Source organism: Echinops telfairi, unplaced genomic scaffold, assembly GCF_000313985.2.
Source record: "Echinops telfairi isolate 266 unplaced genomic scaffold, ASM31398v2 ScPeMD7_70;HRSCAF=299, whole genome shotgun sequence".
NCBI lineage: Eukaryota > Metazoa > Chordata > Mammalia > Afrosoricida > Tenrecidae > Echinops > Echinops telfairi.
The window spans coordinates 28,715,121-28,738,777 of NW_022103968.1; the positions used below are offsets into that span (position 1 = coordinate 28,715,121).

At 42.2% G+C, this 23,657-nt stretch overlaps 1 protein-coding gene across 3 annotated transcripts in view; it reads left to right on the plus strand.

Moving 5' to 3' along the window:
- Window positions 1-23,657, plus strand: part of ERLIN1 (ER lipid raft associated 1) — a 34,198-nt gene that overhangs the window by 1,014 nt on the left and 9,527 nt on the right. For 2 of the 3 annotated variants that reach the window (XM_004700997.2, XM_045291513.1), the window contains exons 2-8: window positions 1,247-1,328; window positions 5,672-5,718; window positions 7,549-7,610; window positions 10,765-10,890; window positions 12,639-12,712; window positions 18,458-18,516; window positions 20,381-20,472. In XM_004700997.2, coding sequence (XP_004701054.1) covers window positions 1,247-1,328; window positions 5,672-5,718; window positions 7,549-7,610; window positions 10,765-10,890; window positions 12,639-12,712; window positions 18,458-18,516; window positions 20,381-20,472 — 542 coding nt within the window. Of the gene's footprint in view, window positions 1-1,246; window positions 1,329-5,671; window positions 5,719-7,548; window positions 7,611-10,764; window positions 10,891-12,638; window positions 12,713-18,457; window positions 18,517-20,380; window positions 20,473-23,657 lie in introns of those variants that run through there. The other variant, XM_045291514.1, reaches the window with a different exon arrangement.

Below are 23,657 nucleotides of genomic sequence, written 5' to 3' on the forward strand. Positions count from 1 at the left end.
TCAACCTGAGAAGAGGAATTGCATGAAATATATTACTTACTAGTGGGGCTTTCTTTTAGCCTTTCTTTCCATGTAATTACCACCAATTCCTTTTTGATAGACACTAGTAAGGAGCCCTAGTGGCAATGTGTTACCCTCTGCCACTAACTGCAAGGTCAGCAGCTTGAAACCACCAGGCGATCTGAGGAGAAGAGAGGCCATCTACGCCTGTAAAGTCAACCCGAGGGCAGTGAGTTTGGTTGGGGCAGAGGAAAATCAGTGGAGAAGTTGGGATAGTGGGTATCTGCAAAAAGAGGGTCGACTTTTGGCTTGTTTCTGTCATCCCTCAAACCCCACAGTTCTACTTTTAGATCCACCTTGAGCTGGTTCCCACTGTTTTAGCATAAGAAAGGACAGATGAGTCTAGATTTCTATCTAGTGCAGCAAAAGAATGTTTCAGTCTGGCTCTCAAAGAATTAAGGACAAGCCTTCAATGGTTCCTGTTTCCTCAGCAATTATGGGTCCTTGACAAACCTCTTTATATTTTAAGCCTAAGAAACAAAATTGTATGCATTTCTTCATAACTGTGCAAAGTATGGTTTGAAAAAAAATCACTTGCTCCCTAAATGCTTCTTTTCTTATATTTGAGGTGAGTTTTCTCACATTCACTTTTTTGATTTATAATCCCACCCCCTCACCCTTCATCATTCCATACTAACTTTCCCCCAATTTTTATACAGAGACATGATATATCTTCAATTGTTGTCTTCAATTAGTTGTCTTTCAGAAAGATTTAAAGGAGTCTTGAGCTGCAGAAGTGTTTCTCCTTCCTTGAAAGTTAGTGTCCCTCATTTTTTTTCCAACCCAGTGAAGAAGTGTTTTGCTCGGGGGTTGTTGTGTTTGATTCAGGCACAGCAACGGCGGCCCCTTGGCATTTCTTGCCATAAGTATTTCATCAAAGGTTAAAGACCATGGCGAGCCCTTTGAACCTGAGAGCGCACTGCTACAGCCCCAGAGGGATAGTTGGCTGGGCTTATGAAACACGGTGTAACACCGAGCTGTCTACTCGGATCTTCTTACCTTTTGGGGTGTGGCAGGCATTTTGGGGAGCAGCAGTTGCTCACGGGAATAAGTCGTGTTCATTAAGGTCCTTTTTGTATTTAGCAGGTCAGGTAGTAGAGTAAGAGTAAACATGTATTACAGTATTTTAGCTTTGGGAAGAGAATTTCTTTCTATAATCTTGTAAAATTGAAACGTCTTTTTGCAGGGGTGGAGCTTTACTAACTAGCCCCAGTGGACCAGGCTATCATATCATGTTGCCTTTCATAACTACGTTCAGATCTGTGCAGGTGAGTGATGCCTAAGCGAGCTCCCACACTGGCTGGACAGGTGTGACAGGAGTCCTTGCCACACTGGTGGGTGGGGATGGATGCAGTATTGCTTAAGCAGATGGTAACATTTACTTCATTGCAAGTATTAAAGATCAAAGTACAATGGTCATAAACCCAAGTGTGGATGATTCTTGCGTTCCCTCACTGTTGGCATGCACTAGAAGTATGAGTTAGGCAGCTTGAGCAGTCTGGCCTCTCCCAGCTGTATAGTGGTCGGCAACCCGTTTTTGCAAGCTTTCATTGCTGCTCTCAAAATAAAAATGAGACTTGGGAGCACAACTAGAATTGCAAACCAGGGATGACTTGGTTTAGAACATTGTTTGGTTTCCATAGCGGCAGGCTCCTGGGCTACTGTTATCATGGATCTGAATTTCCATATGTATGTTGTTTTTCTGCCTCCAGTCTTTTGCCCAGTTGTGTGGCACCTTAGGGAACATTGTGTTTGAACACATCATAGAATATTTGAAGTGAGCACCTGATCATCTAGAATAGGGGTGGGGAACCTTTTTTCTGCTGAGGGCTGTTTGGCTGTTGATAACGTGTGGGCCATACTGGTCTAAACATCTAATTAATTCAACCCTAATGCCACGGCTGGAATTGCTTCTCTTTGGTGAGGTGTGTGATGTTAGCTGGTATGGATGATTTTGTAGGCTTTATGTGGCCTGAGGGCCAGACATTTCTTACCCCTAGAAGATCTAGAACCGGCATCCTCAAACTATGGCCTGTGGGCCACATGCGGCCCGCTGAGGACATTTATCCGGCCCGCCAGGTGTTTTTAACCCTGTTTTGTTTTTTACTTCAAAATAAGATAAGTGCAGTGTGCATAGGAATTTGTTCATAGTTTTGTTTTTTTTTTTTAACTATAGTCTGCCCCTCCAACAGATCTGAGGGACAGTGAACTAGCCCCATGTTTAAAAAGTTTGAGGACCCCTGATCTAGAAGAACAGCTTGGCCATGAGGGACTTGGTAGATCCATGTCTTTTAGCATAACAATGACAAAATCACAGTCATCTGGGACTACTTTTCCATGCTCGTTTATTATAAATCTCTGGATTCAGAAGATGCTTATGTTCCATTTGTCCCTGGTTTGTCACAACTCCGGGACATGCCATTAGGGTTGCTGTTGTGAGCTGTTGAGTCTGCCCCTGACTCAGGTGACCTCTATGCACAGGGATTGAACCTTGTGATCCAGAGGGTTCGCGTTGGCTGACAGCTGGGCTGTAGATCATCAGACCTTTCTTCCTAGTGTGTTGTATAGCCTGACAGCTCTGTTGAAACTTGTTCAGAAACAAATAAGTCCACAAATGGATGAGGTGCATCAGCCGGAATCAGACCTATGCTGTCTCTTAGGTGGGAGGTGAGAATGCTACCACTGACTCACCGAAGTGGTCTGTTTCACCATAGCCTTGTAAGTGAAGCTTGTGCTTCCTAGTCAGGGAGAGTGTCATTTGTGAACATTGGAGCCCATCCTCTTACTACCTCATTTTATTGCACCTCACAGATACTGGGACTGTTACAAATTGAAGGTCCTTGCCTGTGTCAAGCAAGTCTATAGCCCCCATTTATTTGCAAAGTGAAGTAACTTTGTGTCTCTCTGTCTGTTAGGGTGATACTTAATATTCCAGACTTGGTCATTCTTAAACCAGATTTGTGGTGATCTGTGATCAGTGATCTTTGATGTTACCATTGTAATTGTTCTGGGGTGCTATGAGTCAACCCATATGAGATCACAAACAGTCAATAAATGTGTATATGTTCTGATTATTCCACTGACCTGTGGCCCCCCTAGCTCTCCCTTTCCTTGGGCCTCCTGTGCCCTGAGACAGGACAATATTGAAATTAAATCAAGTAATAATGCTTCAATGACTTCTAACCATTCAAATGAGAGGAGAGTCCTTGAGTCAATGCGACAAGCTTAAATGTCGCCCTCGAAGAAAGTACCACAGCCACCCTAACTTTCAGCTGCCACCACCCTGGCCAGTCAGCAGCCATCAGCATCAAAGCACAACCCTCCACCAGCAAAAGGATGAATGTCTGCTGATGGTTCAAGTGATGGTTAGCAATTTGTAACTATAAAATACTCTAATTAGGGTGTATACATTGAGGGAGGGGGTGGGGACATAACGCTATTACAAACTTAATAGACTACAGTGTAGCAGGCACATACTTTTATACACACTGGGAAACCAACAAAGTTGTGTGCCTTGCTTCAGTGCACAGCTCGGTGTATTGCAGTGGTCTGGAACTGCAGCCACAGCATCTCCAAGGGCCGCCTGTGGTCCTCTTTGGGCTTGGCCGAGCTCCAGTCCCCATGTGTATTCACCCCTGCTTTGCTCCATGCTCACCTCTTCTCACCACCTCCCCTCCATTCCGTCTCTCTTCCTGCCTAAGCCTTGCCAGGCTTTCTGCAGGCTCATCTCTTACTCAAAACCCTTCTCATCCATAGCTCTTATAATCTGCCCTTGAAATTTTAGCCCTGGGCATTATTTTCATTGCTTTCTATGTTTATGTGTTTATTTTTCTTTCACAAAAGTCTATATGCATCTAGAGGCTTGCGGGTAGGCATCGTGTCATTGTATTTCTGCTCATCCCACTTAGAGTAGAAGTTGCTAAAACAGTGGATTTCCTCGCAAGTAGTGTGGAACGAACATCCCATGTTGATTTTCACAGCAACAGACCCTTGGTGATGAGGCACTTTAAAAAATGTTCAAACCCGACAGATCTTGTGTCTTCTTAGGGTTTATGCTAAGTCATGCTTAACAGAGATGTAAAAAGGAGACAGGGGCAATAATCCATGAACATATTTAAGAGCTTATCTACATGTATATTATTACTATATTTACTGCATACTTATATATACTTCGTGTTTTACTTACTTACGTTTTAATTTTACTTTTTTTCATGAGCTTTTTGAAGACCCTCACATCTTTAAAAGTATGTAGTAAATATATAGCTTATGTATAATTAAACTCTTTGATAAATTAACTTGTCAAGAGATGGAAATAAAATTAGGAAAGAGATTTCCATGTGAACTAATATAGTATGCATCATCAGAAACAAAAAACACTGAATGTTAAGGGCCATGAGACTAAATTGAAAAGTTCTTGCTTGCTGTATCTGAAAAATAGCATTTGAGGAAGAATTATATTAAAGCCCCAATAAGACATTGTTCCCATAAAAATGAGACATGAGTTAACTTCTTAGGAATTTCGAGGGCACAGTTGAAGACAGCTCAATATAAACAAATGGCTTTGCACACTTGGTACTAGAAAGGTAATGGGTGTGGCACACTTTGGGGAGTCTGAGGTCCCAATCTGTGAGTGTTCTGTATGAGAAAAGAATGTAAGAGAAATTAAAAGGAAACTGGCGATTTTACAGTATATATAAAATAACCCAAAATGCACTTTCAGAATCAATGTTCTGTAATGCTGGCTTATGAACACCAAAGGACTTCAGACGGGTAACAGGAAAATGGGATTAAAAATGATGTTTTTCCTCAGATTCTCTGTATTTCACCACAGAGATTTTCCCGTTGTATCCTTCGTCTTAGCACACAACACAGGTAACACATAACATCTCAGTTTGTACTTCTATCATGTACCTGCTAGAGGGTTGCCCTTTCTGAACGGTATTCCACAAGGCAGTTCGTTGGCTGTGTGCTTCAATAAGGCATTGTGTGTTCAGAGGACACTCCTGGTAGATGTTATTGGTAGTGTCTGTTCAAGGCCTTAGCGTGCTGTGGGGCATCAACTTGGACTCAAACAAAGGTGTGGCCTGGGCGGGACAATCATTCACTAGATTATTGGTGCTCTAGGACCGATTAGTACAGGTGGCGACTCTTCCGTCAGAAGAAAACATGGTAGTCCATGTGAGAGATCACTGGGGCCTGAACTCCAACACTGACGGTAGCTGTAGAGGAAGGTCGCTGTGGAGTTCAGGGAGCCCCATAGCAGAGACTACTTGAGTGTATGTGATAGCTGTCTTGATCCTCCGTGGAAACAGTACTGGGGGCAGTGGAACCGAGGTTCAGAGTGCAAGTCCTAGCTGTCATGTCCTCTTGGGTAAGCTGCTATTCCCAGGCCAGTTACACCCGTACCTGGGACTCTGGAACAGGAGAAGCATCTAGTCTTGAATCTTTCATTTCTACTAGGATGCGAAAAAGAAGTGATTCTGTAATAGCTAGTCTTTGGGATTGGAACTTATAATGGAGCGCTCTGGTACTTTGGCAGCCCTGCAGACATTGGCCCCCTGGGAGCAGTAGTTATTTGAAGACATTGATCATTTTTTTTCCCCTTCCCCAGACAACACTACAAACTGATGAAGTTAAAAACGTGCCTTGTGGAACAAGGTAAGCATTCCTCTTGCTTGCCAACCATGCGTTAGTTCAGATGGAGGTTTTTGGGGTGTGTTTTTTATTATGATTAAGCTGTGCTCACTTTTTGGTCCTTCAAACTGGCATGGCCATAATCCAGGTCGATTGCTGTTCTGAGCACTATCAGACCAAAGCTTATGTCTATATGGGAGCCTCCTGTAGTAAGAGCCTTTATGGTGGTATCAAAAACCAGAAAGGGTTTATGGGCTGCAGATCTGATAGCACATATCAGGACTGCCACGTCTGCTTTATGACTTTTCCAAGCTTTGTTTCCTCACGCTACAAATCAAATATGAAGACCTACTGTACAGTTATAGTAAAGATTAGATTTAAAACACTGGACCCAGAGTAGGTACTCAATAAAAAATAGTTTCAAATTAAACCAGCCTGCCTGTTGTGTGGTGGGTTATGCCTTGGGCTGCTAAACACGGTCAACAGTTCAGAACCAGCAGTTCAGTCCTGGAAACCCACAGGGCAGTTCTCCTCTGTCTGAGGGCCACTGTGAGTCAGCGTTCACTCAGTGACAGCGCGTTTTCTTTGGTTTTGCTTTTGGGAATGTAGTTTGTGGTTCAGAAGTCTGAAGCCTAAGAATTTTCAGGTGGTGCTGATGCTGTTGGTTCAAGGACCTCACTTTGGGAATCACTGCCCTCTAACGAGCTGTAGAGAAAGGCAAGTCAGGCCCCAAATTGTTTCTAGAATATAATCAGTGCATTCAATTGTATCCAAGGAAGCATGTAAATTCCAAGGTTCTTTTTTTTTTTTTTTAATCAACTAAATAACAGTAAAGTCGTTGACATCTCTAGAGAGACAAAAATGCTTTTTTTAAAGGACAGGCTTCCTCTTGGTTTCAGGTTAATCGATTGCATTACTAAGGCCTCCCTGGGTCCATCTGTAACTCTTGTGTGGGTTCCCACTACAGATCACTTAAAATCGGCAGCTGGTGGGCCTTGGGATGATTTTTGTTTTCATGTTCATGCCTTTTCTAAGTTTGCCAGATTTTCCCTCAGTTAACAGGTGTTGCCGTTTATTATTAGAAGGAAGAAATGCTGTACATTGGTAGGAAGACTTAGTTATTTCTCTAGAGTTGTAAATCTCTAACTTCTTATGTCTTAAGTTGAAGTACACATGCCCCTCAGGGTAGGAGCTGGTAAGCCAGGAGGTATTTAAAACCAAAGTACTGCCACTGAGTCGATTTTACCTCAGAGCAATCCTAAATAGGGTTCTGGGGCTGCCAGTCTTTACGGGAGCAGAAAGCCTCATCTTTCTTTCTCCCTTGGAGCAGCTAGAGGATTTGAACTGCTGACCTTGAGTTCAGCAGCCCGATGAGGAAGTATATAGGGATCCCTAAACAAGACCAAGCTTTCTATGGTGCCAGTTTAATTGAAGGTTTGGGGGTAAATTCTCTTTTTCATATTAGAATAAAAACAGAGGAGAAGTAGATTAAAAACCCTGCTGAATTGTTAAAACAAGCAGGGAACATCAAAATAGCTTTCAGCTTTTGCCTGGTTGGTGGGGAAGTGCACTGCCTGTGCTGGCAACGTTAGTTATTGAGGGCAGAGCGCAAAGTAGCTCGAGGTTATAGGGTTTGGTCTAAGGTGAGCTGGTTTGGTTGCAGCTGGGGCAGAGGTGGGCCTTGGATTAAGAGAGGCGCTGGGTGAGTGTGTGCACGAGCAGAATAGTAGGGGCATTCTTGGGAGCGTCACTTTCATCAAGCCATAGTAAATGTCCACAGGATTTTCTTGTAAATGTCTGTCATGGCATCGGCTCGTATCTGACGTAGCATGTCTTCCATGTCTTTGTTTTCAGTGGTGGAGTCATGATCTATATTGACCGAATAGAAGTGGTGAATATGTTGGCTCCTTATGCAGGTATGGTGTACTTCTGTTACTTTAAAAAAAAGTACTTACCACCACATTGCTTCTGATTTGAGAGATTCCGTGAGGCCTAGGGAGACATTATTAAAAGCTCTTGGCATCAGTGGTGTTTGATAAGTGTGGGAAAATTAGTTCATGGAACATTCTGGACAGGCTGACTTTCTGCACCAGATGGGTAGTTCTTCTCTGAGTAGAGTGGCTCCCAAGAACAAGAAGATCACTGTGTATTTCTGGAATTGGAAAGTAGCACATTACCCCGTCAGGATTAGCTATTGTTCCCTTGTGTCGGACAAATTTAGAGCTTTATCAATATCTTGGGACCACATGGATTTTGTGACTGTAGAGAAATCTTTTCTAGTTGCTATTTATTCTGACTTAGAAAGCAGTCTGAAACTCCTCAGGGAAGGCAAAGCATTTTCTTAGTAGAAGGTGAAAACCCGCAAAGGTGGAGTGGGCACAGTGCCAGTGAGATGTTTTGGAGGCGCTCTGGAGAACGCTGCCTTGTTAACTTTGTTCTTGTCTAAACCAGCAGTCCAAAGAGGCGAAGTAGTTCTACCCTCCACCGTCGAGCCATTTTTACTTCTACTGGAGAGGACATCATGCTGTCATTGTACCTTCTGTCCCACAGAACGAAATGCTGCTCGGTTCTGTGCGTCCTCAGATTGTTAGGTTTGGCCCATTACTGAAGCCACTGACATGAGGATTGAGGCCTAGAAAAGTTAGCTTGGGATCCAGATGCATGTTCAGTTTAACATCATGAGTAGAGGCAAAAGTAGAGAAAAGATCTCAATGCAGAGGGGAGGCTGTATTGCTGTTGAGTGAATTTCGGCCCATTTTATGATTTTCCTTTACCTTTCTTCATCTGCCGTGCCGGGTGTCAGATGCAAGTGGCAGTGGTAGTAATAATGTCATCGGAATGCGTCTCCCTCCAGGGGGAGGATCATGACCAGGAACAGCTCCAAAGCGGATCCCTGCGAGGAAGAGATGGTGACCTAGCAGTAACTCTGCCCTCCAGCCTGTTGACATTCCTCCTGTGCCTCCCTCTCTCTCTCCTGTGTTTGGGAACGCTCAGACCCTACCTAACAATGAAGCAGTCTATTAAGGAACAGGGAACAAATCTGGAATCAAGCTCTGGAAGCATGTGCAGATCAGCCCGATTTCAGCTCCTCTCTGCCCCATGGGAGACTCCTTTTAGCCTAGCCATCTGTACCCTGTCGGCCCTCTGCGGCTGCTGGCTGTGCCACTGGGCCCCATTTAGGCCTCTCATTGTCTTCGTGCGGCTGCTGGCCAGTGGTACAGCTCTTCTGTTTCCCCTCCTTCTCTCTTCCTGTTGCTTCTCTTTTTGTTTTTTCTGTTTTCCTCTCTGTCTGACAGACCTCTGTGGGGTCGGCTGCTTCAATACACAAACTCTGTGTCAATTTCAGTGTGACACGGCCACCTGACACTAACTAGTCCCCCTCTCTGTGAACCAGATGTGTCTTTTGCATAGTAGTTGCCTGGGCTGCAACTCACCTCAGTTGCATCGTCTACTGAGCAGTCCTGGCCAGTTGCATGCTAATCATGGCAGGACCAGATACAGGCTATTAAACCTTTCCCAGGAAATGTTAGTCAACCTGGACAGTAGTAACAAACGCTCTGGGGTAGAAAACTGGGCAAAGGTAGCTCCTCAGGGCTGGGTGGAAATCTATCAAGCTGTCTTTCCAAAGAACTCGGGGAAAAGCCCCATGAAGGAGCTCATTTCATCACTCTTGGTCACCATCACTGGAACAAAGTACGAACAAAAACAAAGGGTAGGTCTCTCGCCAGAGAGGAGGAGAGACTCTTAGATCATCACTTCACTTGGAAAGTAACCAAGCCTTTGAGTCACTGCATGCAACGTTCTACTTGAGAGGGCCAGTGGAACTAGTCTTTGTGTCTGAAGGCAGAAAGCAGCATGTGCCAGCAGGTAGAACACAGACTCAGACCGGAAATTCTCTGATTCTCAGTGTCCTAGTAGATAAAATGATGAACTTGAGTGGGGAGAATTCAGTGCGGGTGTATGGAAATTGCGTGACACAAAGTCTGGTCCATGATTAGCTTCTTTCCCCTTCTAGTCTGGTATTTTTTTACACCCTGTAAAAACTACCCTTTTATTTTTATTTTTTTATAAATCATTTTATTGGGGGCTTGTACAGCTCTTATCACAATCCATCCATCCATTGTGTCAAGCACATGTTTGTTGCCATCATTCTCAAAACATTTTCTTTCTACTTGAGCCCTTGGTATCAACTCTTCATTTTTCCCCGTCCCTCCTAAAACGACCCTTTAAAATACATCCTGTTTTTTCACAGCCTAGACCCAAAACTGTGTTTTTTAAAACAGTCGTTTTATGAAGGGATGACAAAGTTTATGGATAAATTGAGTTGAAAAATACTGGAATTTTTCTACAAACTTTTTGCAGACCCCCTCACGTACATATATAACTCAACTCAACTCATTACCATCGAATCAATTCCAACTCACAGAGACCGGATGGGACAGACAGTCCTGCCCTGGTGGGGTTCTGAGGCTAGCTCGTTACAGGAGTAGAAAGCCTCGTTTTTCTCCCAAAGAGTGGCTGGTGGTTTCCACCTGCTGACCTTGCACCTAGCAGCCCAGTGCATAGGCCACCAGCTTACACACACACACACACACACACACACACACCCCAAAAAACAAAAAAATTGCTTATGAAAAATGATCTTTTGCAGCTGCTTTCCTATTATATTGAGTACACTTCTTTATCTCACAGTCAAGTTTTGCATTAATTGCCTTCTACCTTCCCTGCCTCCACTCGCTGTGTCTCAAGTCCTGTGCTCCTTTCTGCCAAAGGGCACATTGTTACAATACACACCCGGTTGTGCCATGCCCTCCTTCACAATGTAGATATACTTTGCTTAGTATGGGAATCAAAGCGTGTCCTCTGGTACTTGCAAAGGCAGTGGGGTGGTAAGTAAGGGGCAGGGGTCTGGAAAATGTGAGCGTGAGGAGCACAATCAAGGATTGTGATCTGTGTTCGCAGTTTCGTTCTATCTTGTTGCCACGTTTCCTCGTGTACATCATTTCACTCTTAACTGCTGCTCTGGCGTCGTTAAAGTACTAACAGACCTGGATGGTGTCTTCCCTGCAGTGTTTGATATCGTGAGGAACTACACTGCAGATTATGACAAGACCTTAATCTTTAATAAAATCCACCACGAGCTGAACCAGTTTTGCAGTGCCCACACACTTCAAGAAGTTTACATTGAATTGTTTGGTAAGTGGGAAATCTTGTTCAACTTTTAAATAGATACTAGAGTAATGTCAGTAAACCTTCCATCACGTGACCCTATTTTCTGACTTTATACTAGAGCACGTGTCTGTAAGAAAACTTTATTGAGGTGTTAAGTTTAAAATGTCTTACGATTAAGTGAATACATTTAAACTGTGTTGTGAATGGATATTATTTTTCTGAAATGCATAGTATAAACCTGGTAGAGATTGGGAAAACTCCATTAACTTATGGACTGTGTTCTGGTGGACTGAATAGCCAAATTACCGTTGTTGCTAATTGAATAGATCACTTGAGAAAATGATAGATGATTATGAGGCATTAAGTCTTATGGAGGCTTCTTAAAACCAGCCCCCAATTTGATGGCTTACTAGGAGCCAGCAGGTTGGCATGCTTGGAGTTGAGATTTTATAGCCAAAGGATACAAAGCAAAATCAGTCAAGGGAAAAAGGCGCATGGGGCAAAGTCCAGAGGGAACCAGGCCCAGCTTCCCAGGAGTCCTCCCCAGGGGAGTCACACAGGGCCCGTTTCATTCCTTCAGCATTGGCTTGTGACAATACTTGTGAAGGGCTGTCCACCAAGAGAAGCCTATTTGAGACTCAGCGCCCACGTGTTTTTGTTTCTTTTTTAACTGGGGACTGGTCACATAGGCCCGGTATCTATCCTAATTCAAGACTCTAAAAGGAAGGCAGGTGTTCAGCTACTCTTACCAGTTCTGGGAATGGTGGAAATTGTTCCAAATCCATGTTCTCAGATGACAGCCAAGGGCCAGTCATACAAACCGGCCTCTCTGAAGATCACAAGCTCAGGCCTGTGCTGTTAACTCTTTTGAACACGAATTACTTTTTATTTGTGAAATTCACTGGCCAGGCAATGGGTTGTCACTGTTGATCTCTCACTTCTCCCTGGGAAATCCCTTGTGAATTTCTGAGAGAGGCGCCAGGATAGTTAATCAATTTAGAGATCTACCAATTGGTTCCTCCTTGGTTATCATCCCTTGATAATACGGGGCTATGAGGAAACTTAGTCCGGATTTGTCATAGCACTGTGCTGAAAGTATTATTTTGAGGTAGGTAGAAAATTCATAAGTTACAACCGAAGGGCCTCTCTATTGGCCATCGGTATGTACTTGACAGACCTTGCTATAAACTAACCCTCCTCTGAAACCACAGAAGTAGTCCGCTGAGTTTCAGGGAGATGAAATTGGCTATTTGAGGACTGGAGGAAAGATTGACAGAAAACTGGAATTTTCTTTTTTCCCTGAGAATCTGGACAGAAAGTCTTGAGTTAAAATACTAGGGAGTCAGATTCTCCAGTTCCCATTATTGGATACATGTAGACTAGCTGCTTGCCATCTTCCTTCCACAGTTTTTTTATTAGATAAGTCTTCATACTTTCTCCCATGTAAAAGGAAAACTGTGTGTGTGTGTGTGTGTGTGTGTGTGTGTGTGTGTGTGTGTGTGTTTCAAATACATATATATAATACACAAGGTATCATACCAGGAGACTTCAGGAAGTTTGTGGGAAAATTCCACTCTATTTCACCAGAAACTTTTTGAAGCCTCTTGAGATACATCTCACATCTACCTATATATCTTTCTAAAACAATTTATAGTTTTAAGTTCTATAAAAGAATAGTACCACTTTAGGTCTATAATGATTGGTCTTATTTCACTATTAAAAAAAATAAGGGATGAGTATCCTAAGAGCTGCTGTTCTTGACTCCAACACAGATCAAATAGATGAAAACCTGAAGCAAGCGCTGCAGAAAGATTTAAACCTCATGGCTCCGGGTCTCACCATCCAGGTACGCCCTTCTCCTCGGGACACACCGGGCGGGTTTGGACACTTCACCTCTGCTCCGCCTTTCATCCGGTTGTTTACTGGGCAGTGATTTCATTGAAGTTCTGTCCGAATTTTTAGACTGCCGTTCTCATTTTGCCTTTAGTTCTCTGCCAAAGTAAAATACTCCCGTAGCTTACCATGGGTGCCATTTCCTTGTGGACACTCCTACAGGTTCCTAAAGAAAATTAACATTCATATCCTGCTCTGCATGAGGCACGACAAATGACTTTAAATAATAAATAGTACCTGGAAATCCAGAAAGTGTAATCTTTGCTCTCAGATTTGAGCAGTAATACTAGACAAATAACACTAAGTATTAATTAGAAATGTAAAAGAGTGATGAATTATTCGTGCTGTAAGGGTTAAGAGACTATTTCAAAAAAGTGACTGGTAAGACTATGATTGAGTTGGGATTTTAGGTAGATATGGAAGAATTAATAGGATTTACATGAGAGAAATGAATGAAGAGGGTTTTTTGAGTGGGTGAGTGGGTAAATGAATTTAGTAGTGATGGTGGCAGTGGGAGGTAGAATGGTGAGTGTAAATGCCTCCTATTCGGGATCCCTATTTTTTTCAGCTTGTAGGTTGGAATCCATTGGTGTGCTGTAAGGTCCATTTTAAGGAGTGACGACAGCATTATTTAAAAAAGTGGAATGGAGTAGGAAAATCGGTTTGGAGCACTCAGAGTGTGAATGTTAAGCATTCTGTGAGAATGGCTTGTTTTAGCTAAGTGTGTGGTGGTGAATGATAAGGTAATGATAAGTTTCGTCATGAACCTTTTAAAGCCCCTTGTATTGGGATCTCAATATGAAATGCATTTCTTTCTGTGGTCGGGGTCCTGCGAAGTGGCAGTGTGGTGACTCTGGGGTCCTTTCTCAGAGGCACTGGGAGATCAGTTGATGGTCATGAGGACCAAGCATTCTGAGCCTCCACATGTGCCTTACTCTCTCCTCTCAGTCAGTGTGCTGCTGCTGAGAAGGGGCCTCCTGCCACGGAGCCTGCGCGTGCCGCTCATGGTGAGGCTGGGAAGACGGGGCAGGCCCTTGTGGGGGCCTCCATCGTGGTCTGCCTTTGTCTCAGTGCCTGAGAGGGAGCCACCAAGGGAAGGAGTCCTTTGAGGTGTTCAGAGCTAACTTTGTGAAACCCTGGAGTTAAAAATATCAATTCTCAAGATAATTGACTATGACCATCACCGTTTCTAAGATTCTACCCAGGTTGTTACTCAGAGATCTAACTCATTCCTTGTAACAGCTGCTGAGAATGCCTTTCTTCATATTACTTAGCCCGCACCTTGCTGTTTCCAGTATTTTACTATTAATAAACAGCGTGGCAAGCATTCCTGGCATGTCTCCTTGCGTATGCATACCCACAAATGGTTTTCTAAGGTAAAGCCCCAGAAGTGAAGTTATTTGCAAAACTATAGGGTCAGCACATTGCCATTGAATCAATTCAGACTCATGGTGACCCTGGGGTTGCACAGTAGAACTGCTTAGGGTTTTCTTGGTTGTATTCTTTAACTAAAAGCTCACTGCCATCAAGTCAATTCCATCTCATAGCAACCGTGGAAGACAGTGTAGAACTGCCCCTCTGGGTTTCTAAAACATAATTCTTTATGGGAATTGACAGCCTCCTTTTTCTCTTGAGGACTAGCTGGTGGTTTCAAACTGCTGACTTTGTGATTAGCAGCCCAACACGCAGCCCGCTGAGCCAGCAGGGCTTCTCTGTAATCCCTAGGGAGCTGAATGGCCAAGCCTTTCTTTCATGGCTTTGCTGGGTGGGTCTGAACTGCCGGCATTTAGGTAGGGCATACAGGCTGCTTTGTGCCGTCTGGGGCATCTGTCTTGAAAGAGAAGTATGGCAGAGTGCTCCTCAGAAGCAAGAATGCTTAGACGTCATCTCGTACTTGTGACATGTTGTCAGGGGAGAGACCACTTCCCAGAATGGAAAGGGACATCATGCTTGGTAAAGGCGAGGGGCAGCAAAAAGGTCCCCAACAAGATGGATTGTTGACACAGTGATTACAACAATAGGCTCAAACATAAAGAGCAATTGTGAGGATGTCGAAGGACCAGGTTTCATTCAAAGGGTGGCTATGAGTTGGAACTGACTGAATGGCTCCTAACAACAACAATCAAATTGTCCTGCGGAGTGGATACACATGTCTCTCCAGGAGCTTGTCTCCCCATGACCTCTCCAGTATTTGAAGCAATGTCACTACATCAACAGCTGTGGAGCTCTCCTCTTTGACTTGTGTTTCTGGATTAATGAGGTTGAGTATCTTTCTGATATTTCTGTTCTGTCAGTGTCTGTTCATATCCTTTCCCTGTTTTTCTGGGGTTTTTTTCTTTTACCGATTTTTTGTATACTTTACATATTTTTATAATCATACTTTATATGTGTTTTAAATATTAAAGTTGTTGGGAAAGGAAGAACAAAGTGAAATTCACCAGTAATCTTACCATATAGAATAATCACTTTTAACAGTTTATTGTATTTTTTCAGATTATTCTTACTATACAGGATTATATGTTATAGATATGAATAAATACATTTTAGAGAAAATGAAATCATACCATGCCATACTTTCTCCACCACTAATAGTAAATATGAATACTGTTCCAAGTTAAAAATATAAATTTGTTGCATCACTACTTTTAATGATTATATTTAATTAATCACTATGATATCTAATATTTTATCATTATATGTAAGGCACAGTGACCAAGTTTAGCATATTCCTTTTTTCTAATCCTTAAAGTAGGATTGATAGGTCAAAAGTATAGATAGTTCCCCTTGGTGGGCTTTTTGATTCATATTGCAAATTAACTTTCAGAAAAATTATCAATAGCCTACATATTTTCATCAATAGTGTTGAGCTATAGACCCAGCACATTTGATTTTGTGATTGTACCCACATCATTAGCTGATGCACACAGCCTCCTCGCTCACAATCCTTTGAGAGAAAATTCATCTGTTGTTTTGTATTGGCTAGTGAGGTTGAAGGGGAGCGCTGGTGACATAATGGTTATGTGTTGGACCTCCTAAGCACAAGATCAGCAGTTCAAAACCACCAGCCATTCCACAGGAGAAGGATGAGGCTTTCTACTCTTGAAATGAGTTACAGACTCGGAACCCCACAGGGTCACTTGTGAGTTGTGATCTACTCAGTGGCGGTGAGTGTCTGAAGCTGAGGAGCCTTTGTGGCGCTGTTGGGTAAGCAGTGGACTACTAACCGCCAGGCTGGCAGTTCAAAAGTAGAAGTTACTGAATGGGAGAAAGATGAAGAGATCTGTTTTTATAGCCTCGAGTTGTTCTGAGTCAGAACCGCTCAACTGCAGTGGGTAGTGAGGCTGAGGAGCCCCTGGGCAGTCCTAATGATTAGCATGCTAATTGGCTAACCGAAAGGCTTGTAGTAGGAGTCCACTCAGAGGCACCCCGCAATCTACGTATGAATAAAGCCAGCCTTTGAGAGCCCTGTGAAGCCAAGGTTCTTGTCTGTCTCCTAGTTGCCAGGAGCCGGATTAACTTGATGGCTATTGTTCTCCTTTTGTTTTATGTGAGTTGAATATCCTAGGATATTTGCTATTTGTGTTTCATTTGTGACTTGTTGATCGTGTTGCTAAAACGTTTGGTGGTGGTGCATTCATTTTCTTTACTGATTTAAGTATGCTGTTTTTTAATGTTGGCTAGTGCAGCTAGTTTAGATGCATAGGGGGAAAAGGGAAGGGAGAGACAGGAAGGCAAAGAGAACGAGTCAATAAATAGCCGCATAGCAAACATGCTGTCCCGGGTGCCTGTTTTCTTTCTGCCACTTCGTTCCCTTCATCTTAACAAATCTGAAACCTCAAACTTCTACAGAGTGATTTTAGTCTTTTTTTCTTTGTGGTGGTTTGCTGTGTGGGCATGCTACAAGATCCCGACTCAAGCATTTCAGTAAAATCAGAAATTACAGCAACGGTCTCTACTTCCTTTTGTAGTTGAATATTAGGTTTCAATCCTTAATCCATCTGGAATCCATGTGGTGTCCACTCTGAGGTAGGACAGTGTCCTCCTCCATTGTGCTGTCAACTGAGCGCTGAGCAAGTGGTCCTTCCCCTCCCACTGGTGTTAGAAAGGACACTTGCACACGAGGGAAAGTCTCTTAACTTCATTCCGGTATCCATGAACTTTTTGAAGGCCCCCCTCATACCACATTCTGATACACACTAGACTTTTCCTGGATTTTGCTGTTCCGTGGGTTTTTCTGTTTCCATCTCTTACGAGGGAGTGAGCCCTTCCCATCAAATGTGCAGCTCTCCTGCTTTTCATTTTTATCACTAAGGAGCCCCTCCGCCCTCTTGGGGCACCAGTGCAACAGTATGGAGGACATTTCCAACACAGAACCCCCTGTACACACACACACACACACACACACACACACACACTCACCTCAGAGCAACTAATCAGTCCCCGTGCTCTGTGGATTTTACCACTAAAACCCGTATGGAACTGTCCATTTTCACGGACACATCCTAGACCAAGCCACCGCTCTGCGTGGACTGTACAGTTGCCACCTGCAGTCGGCAGCCCATGCTTACCTGGCAGCGCCACCAGGACTTCTCTGCAGGAATAGGGGCATCTGCAAAAAGACAGTCCTGCTTCATGCTTCTTTTTACACGGCTAGAAGGGTGTCTGACTTCAGTGCTGTATGGCAGTGCTTGCCTGCATCACAGACCGACTCAGCGTGCACTTCATCAGCACGTGCTCATGTGCTCTGCTGACGTGCTTGTGCGATCTCCCGTGCCTCACCTCAACGTGTAGTGGGTTTTTGCGCCAAAGCCCCCAGCTTCTTTTCCCATTCCACTCTCATTCTAATATTTAGTTCTAAAATTAGTTACAGAAAGTTTACAGGATTGTGTTGTGTTACCAGCTATTGGTTTTCAGAGGGCTAATACAATGTCAGATCAGGTCGAGATAGGGAATGTTTAACTAGTAAAAGTAAATTCTTTGAGAGATCAGGTCTTTGATGCTGTAAAGTTTAGCTTCAAAACCACTTTCCAGATAACTCTTAATCTTAATTGTGTAAAAGGTGTGCTGTAGTTTGGGGGACAAAAATCGAAGTGTCTAGTGCAGTGTCTGAAAAAACAGGTAGGGTGGCCAGTGTAAGATTCAGGAAGACTGGTTAAGTGTTCATTGTGAGTGACTTGGTTTTCTCCCAGCCACTATTTAGTCAGTACTGAGTCAGCTCCTTGAGTGATTCAGGCCTATCCATTGTTTTAAATCGTATATAATGACCTGTTTTTATTTTTCAACTGTTTGTTTTTCACTTGGTAATTTCAGTCTCAGCACCCTGAACTTCCTTCTGTTTCTTTGTCCTATGAGTTTGAACAGGAAAGCCCGAGGGCCCCATTAAAGAGTTTTTGTGAAACACTTTTTCGGGGAACCCTTTGCTCAGGAAGTATGTTTCCCTATGGCTTAGAGTGACTTTTCCAGTCATCCTGAGGAGACCAGCTGCAGCCGATCGTGGGTTCTTGTGTGATGGCGTGAAAGTCTGTTCCCGTGGGATGTCTGCACTGGGTAGGAAGCAGGCAGCTGGAGCATCGTTGTTTCATCAGCATTGTTTCAGGAGCTCTTCTGCGGAACACTTAGTTCGAAGATTTCTTTCTTCTTCTTCTTTTTTTTTTCCTTTTCCAAATGTACTCTGGCCTTTTCCCTTTTTATTTTTTAGGCTGTGCGTGTTACAAAACCCAAAATCCCAGAAGCCATACGAAGAAATTTTGAGTTAATGTGAGTAATATGCATGGGATCCCTAATCTTTTCATTTAGGGCTGGCTACACACCAGTACACCAGCCTAGGGGAGACTTGTATGTGGGGTGCTGCACTCTGGGGTGGGTTCTATCTACCATACTTTTCGTCTAGTAGTATTGCCAGATCTCGGGTTCTCATTCCCCTTTGTCACCGGTAAATTCCCTTTTATCTTGACATTTCAGGGCAGTTGAGTGGCTCAGGATGCAATTTACCCTGTAACTTGTTGCTGGAAGCCTAAGAAGTTAGGATTTGGATGCAAATAGTGTCTTGAGTGAAATATGAATAGAGGAGAAAATTAGTTTACAGCGGCTCCGTGCCTGTATTTTGTTACTGTGCTGCAATGGTAAGAATAGGCACATTATTGGTCTAAAGTTTGGGTTCCCAATGTGTGTGATTGCATATCTAAAATTAGACCAGGATCCTTATCATTTGTTTCTGGCAAAGCCTGGCCTTAGTTGATTCCTAGTAGTCTTCTCTTTCAGGTGTCCTGGGCTTGCTGGGAATGAGTTATTTGCTTGACGTCAGATTTATTTCTAAGTACTTTAGAGGGTCTGCCTCTTTTACAGGAGACTACGTATTGTCGTTGACATGACAGTATAATTCTCTTAGGACAAATACAGAAAAGAATAAGCAAGAGTGTAGCAAATTTGGCTTGTGTGTTAGTAAGTGGAAAATATGAGACGTTGGAGAAATGACTGAAAGTCGGAATGCACCAGATGTCTAGCGAGGGGAGTCCAAGAAGAACCAAGAACACCGTCTTGTGGGATGATAGGGTTCTGAGTCCTTTTGGCACCCAGATCTGTATCTTCTATCCTGTGGAGTTTTATTTCCTTTTTCATTGGTGAAGAGGACATCTTCTTTTAAACTCTAAAGCATAGAATGGCAGTAGCAGCCTGGGTAGATCATGAGTCTGGTCCATTTATTGAGAAAACATTGATTGAGGGCTCACGATTTCTTTAAGTGTGGTGGCTTCTGGTGACTGAAAGACCAAAGCTGTGTGTTCCCTGTCCTCAGCCCATAGTGTCTCCAGTGGCATTGTGTGTCACCTGTGTCGGTGTGGCAAAAGGGGGAGAGTTTGGGGACACGTGTTTGGGGAAACTACCGGAGTTACTTTTCAGATTTTTATGATCAGATTTTCAGATGTATTTTATACACTGTTGGAATTCCAAAATTGAGAGCCACTTTGGAATCATTCATGCTAAGCCCCCCGCTCACAGTCATCTCGTTGGATACCGCTGTTGCCATGTAGTTCCTGGCCCCTGCTTGCAGGGGTTAGACATAGTGAGCCATGTCCATTATTAGAAAGCTCGAGTTCTTAGAAAATTCTATTTTACATTGAGCCCAGAGTTCACCACCTAACCACTGCTGCCAAACTTTATCTTCTGTACCATAAATAGGGCCACTGCACAAAGTCTCCACCTGACTCGGGCCATGGCTGAGAAGCAGTTTCGTTCTGCATACCAAACCACAGCCACGAGAAACTGCAGCTGCCCAGAGGCTGGGGCCTTTTTCTGTCCGGTCCAGTGGTGCCTCTGTGCCAGCAGAAGGCCTGCTGGCAAAGGCAGTGTTGATACACTCCAGATCATAGGCCTCGCCAGTGAGCAGTTAGAGGAGATTTCAGTGAGACACAAATGGACCCAATTATACTGTTAGCTCTGGATCACCTTGGCCAAAAAGAAATTATTTCAGCCAAATCATTTAGCCTGTGTAAAATAAAGTAGTGTCCATCATTACCTACCCTAATAGATTAGAAAGTTCTTGATGTGGAATGGATCTATTGACCCACTGTTTGTGACTACAGATAAGAATCATTCCTAATTTTGATAATGTTTTTCTCCACAGGGAGGCTGAGAAAACAAAACTTCTTATTGCTGTACAGAAACAAAAAGTCGTGGAGAAAGAAGCCGAGACAGAGAGGAAAAAGGCCATTATAGGTACTTGGATTTCTTTCTGAAATGGATGTCTCTAGGTACATGTGTTAGTTTTCCCTGCCCTTTTTTAAAAAATCTGCCTCATGATGTGTATTGGTGGGACTTGAAATGGAATCGCATCATGTTTAGTGGTGAATTCTGGAAACTTTGTTGTGCTCTCAGATGTCCTACCACTTTAAACACAGGCAGTGCTGCCAACGCTGAATGAAGTGCACTGGCTCTTTGCCGCTAGTTGACTGCTTTGTCTCTTTCAAGGACTCGGAGGAGAGTGGGCAGGGCTGATCGGCAGCTTTTGAGTTTCTCTCTACTGTAGGATTTTTGTTTATACACTTTAAAAATAGGGAATTTTGTTTTGTGGGTTGGTTTTTTTTTTTTTTTTTGTCAAACCTCAAACTTATAATATGCATCCTTGCTGTTGGCACATACCTCATTGTACCAGGATGACAGCTGCTGCAGTATGTGAACTTGCAGCAGGCTTGCTTCCAGTGCATTTGGTTTGATTTACAACATGTTGCTGAATTGCTCTCCAAAGTGATGCTACCATTTTTTACCTTCTCTTTGGAAGAAAGACGAGGCTTTCTACGCCCGTCAAGAGTTACAGTCTGGGAAACCCACAGAGACAGTTAGTTCTGTCCTATAGGATTGTTTGAGTCGGCATCAACTCCTGGCAGTAAGTGTGTGTGTCTGTAGTGAGGAGTTCCCATTTTTCTGCTGCCATATTTGCGTTTCCGTTTTTGCATCCACATCAGCCTTTGGAGTTATCAGACTTTAAGTATGTGCCAGTGTGGTGCTAGTGGGGCCAGTGTCATGACTTCAGTTTGCGTTCATCTTTGATTACTAGTAAAGTTAGATATCATCTGTTGGCCACGCTGGTTTTCTTTCTTTTTTTTTTATATATACCAAGTGCCTCTTCATATCCTGAGCCCATAGCTGGATTGCTTTTTCTTTTTAAAATGAATGTGTAATTCTTTTTATCTTCTGGATACTAATCCTTTCCCAGATTTATACATTGCAGGTATCTTTTCCCAATTTTGGGCTTGTCTTTGAACTTGATATCTTTGACATGCATATTTTGATGAGTCAGTTTCATCAATCTTTTCCTTTATGGTTTGTTTGGCTATCTTATTTAAGAAAGTTTTAAAATTTTGCTTTTCATATTTAACGTCCAGTGTGAAATAAAGGATTGTTTTATTTTTTCTGAATGGCAAGCTTATGTTCCCCGGCCTGTTTGTACTACTTATACCACATCCGCCATGTCCCATGGTGCAGTATGTAATTGGTTGCTAGGGTCATTTTGTGGGGGTCTGTTCCATAACGCTCACTTGTTTAGTTATGCTTTGGGCTGCTGTCCACAAAATTAGCAGTTCAAAACCACCAGCAAGACATGGCCTTCTAACTCCCTTACAATGTTACAGTCTTGAAAACTCAACAGGAGTAGTTCTGCCTGGTCTAGTAAGGTTGTGATGAGCCTGCATTGACTCCATGGTAGTGAGTTTATATTTTTGGTTTTAAAAATAATCCTGTCTTGTTTTAATTGCTGTGGTTTTTATGTTAAGTGTTGCTATCTCTTGGGAGAATTGAGTTTCTCCATAATTATTCCTGGTACCTATTAACTACTCCTATTTCTAGCATTATATTAATCGGGGTCCTTTAATCTTCCATATAAATCTTAAAATGAACTCTTCCAGTTGAATAAAATATTGTATTGGAATTTTAATTGGATTTGTTCTAATTTGGAGAGACTATCATTTTGATATTTGATCTTTTACTTCTGTTTCTCCATTTATGAGAAATGTCTTCCCCCCAAAGCTTGACAATTGTCTTCTTAAATTTCTTGCACATTTCTGTTGATACTTACTCTCTCTATATATATCCTTTACATTTTTTGCTGTTGTAATAGTAGCTTTTTAATAAAAGTATGTTTTTTTTCTTCTCTTTTTTAACATTTTATTAGGGGCTCATAAAACTGTTATCCCAATCCATACACACATCAATTGTGTAAAGCGCATTTGTACATCGTTTCTCAAAACATTTTCTCTCCATTTAAACCCCCGACATTAGGTGTATGTTTTTTTTAAGTATCTTATTTATACAAAAAATTTTCTAAATGATGGCAACATATGTACAAGTGTACTTTATACAATTGATGTATGGATTGTTATAAGAGCTGTAAGAGCCCCCAATAAAATGATCTTTTAATTAAAAAAAAAAGGTAAAATGCTTAAAAAGCAAAAACAACACCCCCCCCCCACACACACACACATACATTTTCTAATTGGTTGTAGCTTTTGTGTAAGAAACTACATTTTCTGTGTAGCATTCTTGGTAACAATGCTTTTATCTTTATTAGGCATTTAGATTTCCCATGTGGGATAAGCATGTTGTCTTTAGATAAGGACAGTTCCATTTCTTTCTTTGTAACCTGCGTCTTTTATTTCTTCTTTCCTTACTGCTCAGGCTATACAGTTTTCAATACAGTATTGAGAAAGAAAAAGAAATTTTCTGGTAATAGGTGGTCTTGGTTTTTACTTTAAAGGAAATAATCCCCAGCATGTTTGCTGTGGTTAAGTTTTATTAGGCTAATGAAATTTCCTTCTAGTTTCAGCTTGCCAAGAGAACTTTTAGAATTTTTTTCAGCATCCGTTGAGATGACCATATGAATTTTCTTTTTTAACTATTCAAAATCTATGTTAATAGAGTTTCTACAATTAAATCATCTTTGCCCTCCTGGGATAAACCCAGTTGGTCATGATATAGTGAGTTCTTCCTAATTCATTTCTCTATATGGTTAGGATTTTACTTTTATGTTCATAAATGAGATCAAGGTTTTGTGGGGGTTTTTTTTGTTGTTGTTGCTAGTTTGGTGTTTGTGATAACATTTAATCTACTAGTTTAATTTCTTTAATGTGTATATATGTTTTTTAAAGTACCTATTGCCATTTTTTTGTAAGTCCCTTTTAGTAATCATATGAGTGAGCTTTAAAAAGTTCAGAAAAAAAGGGAGTAGAAAGCTAATGGAATTTCCCCCATGAAGTTTTTGAAAAACCCTGTGTATTTTTCTAGAAGATTGATCATTTTCTGATATTTCTAATTTCGAGGCAAAATTTTATCTATAATATTCTTGTGATTATTATTAACATTTTCTTTTTTCTTTTTTTTTTTCAGCTGGCTTTCTTTTTTCTTTTTTT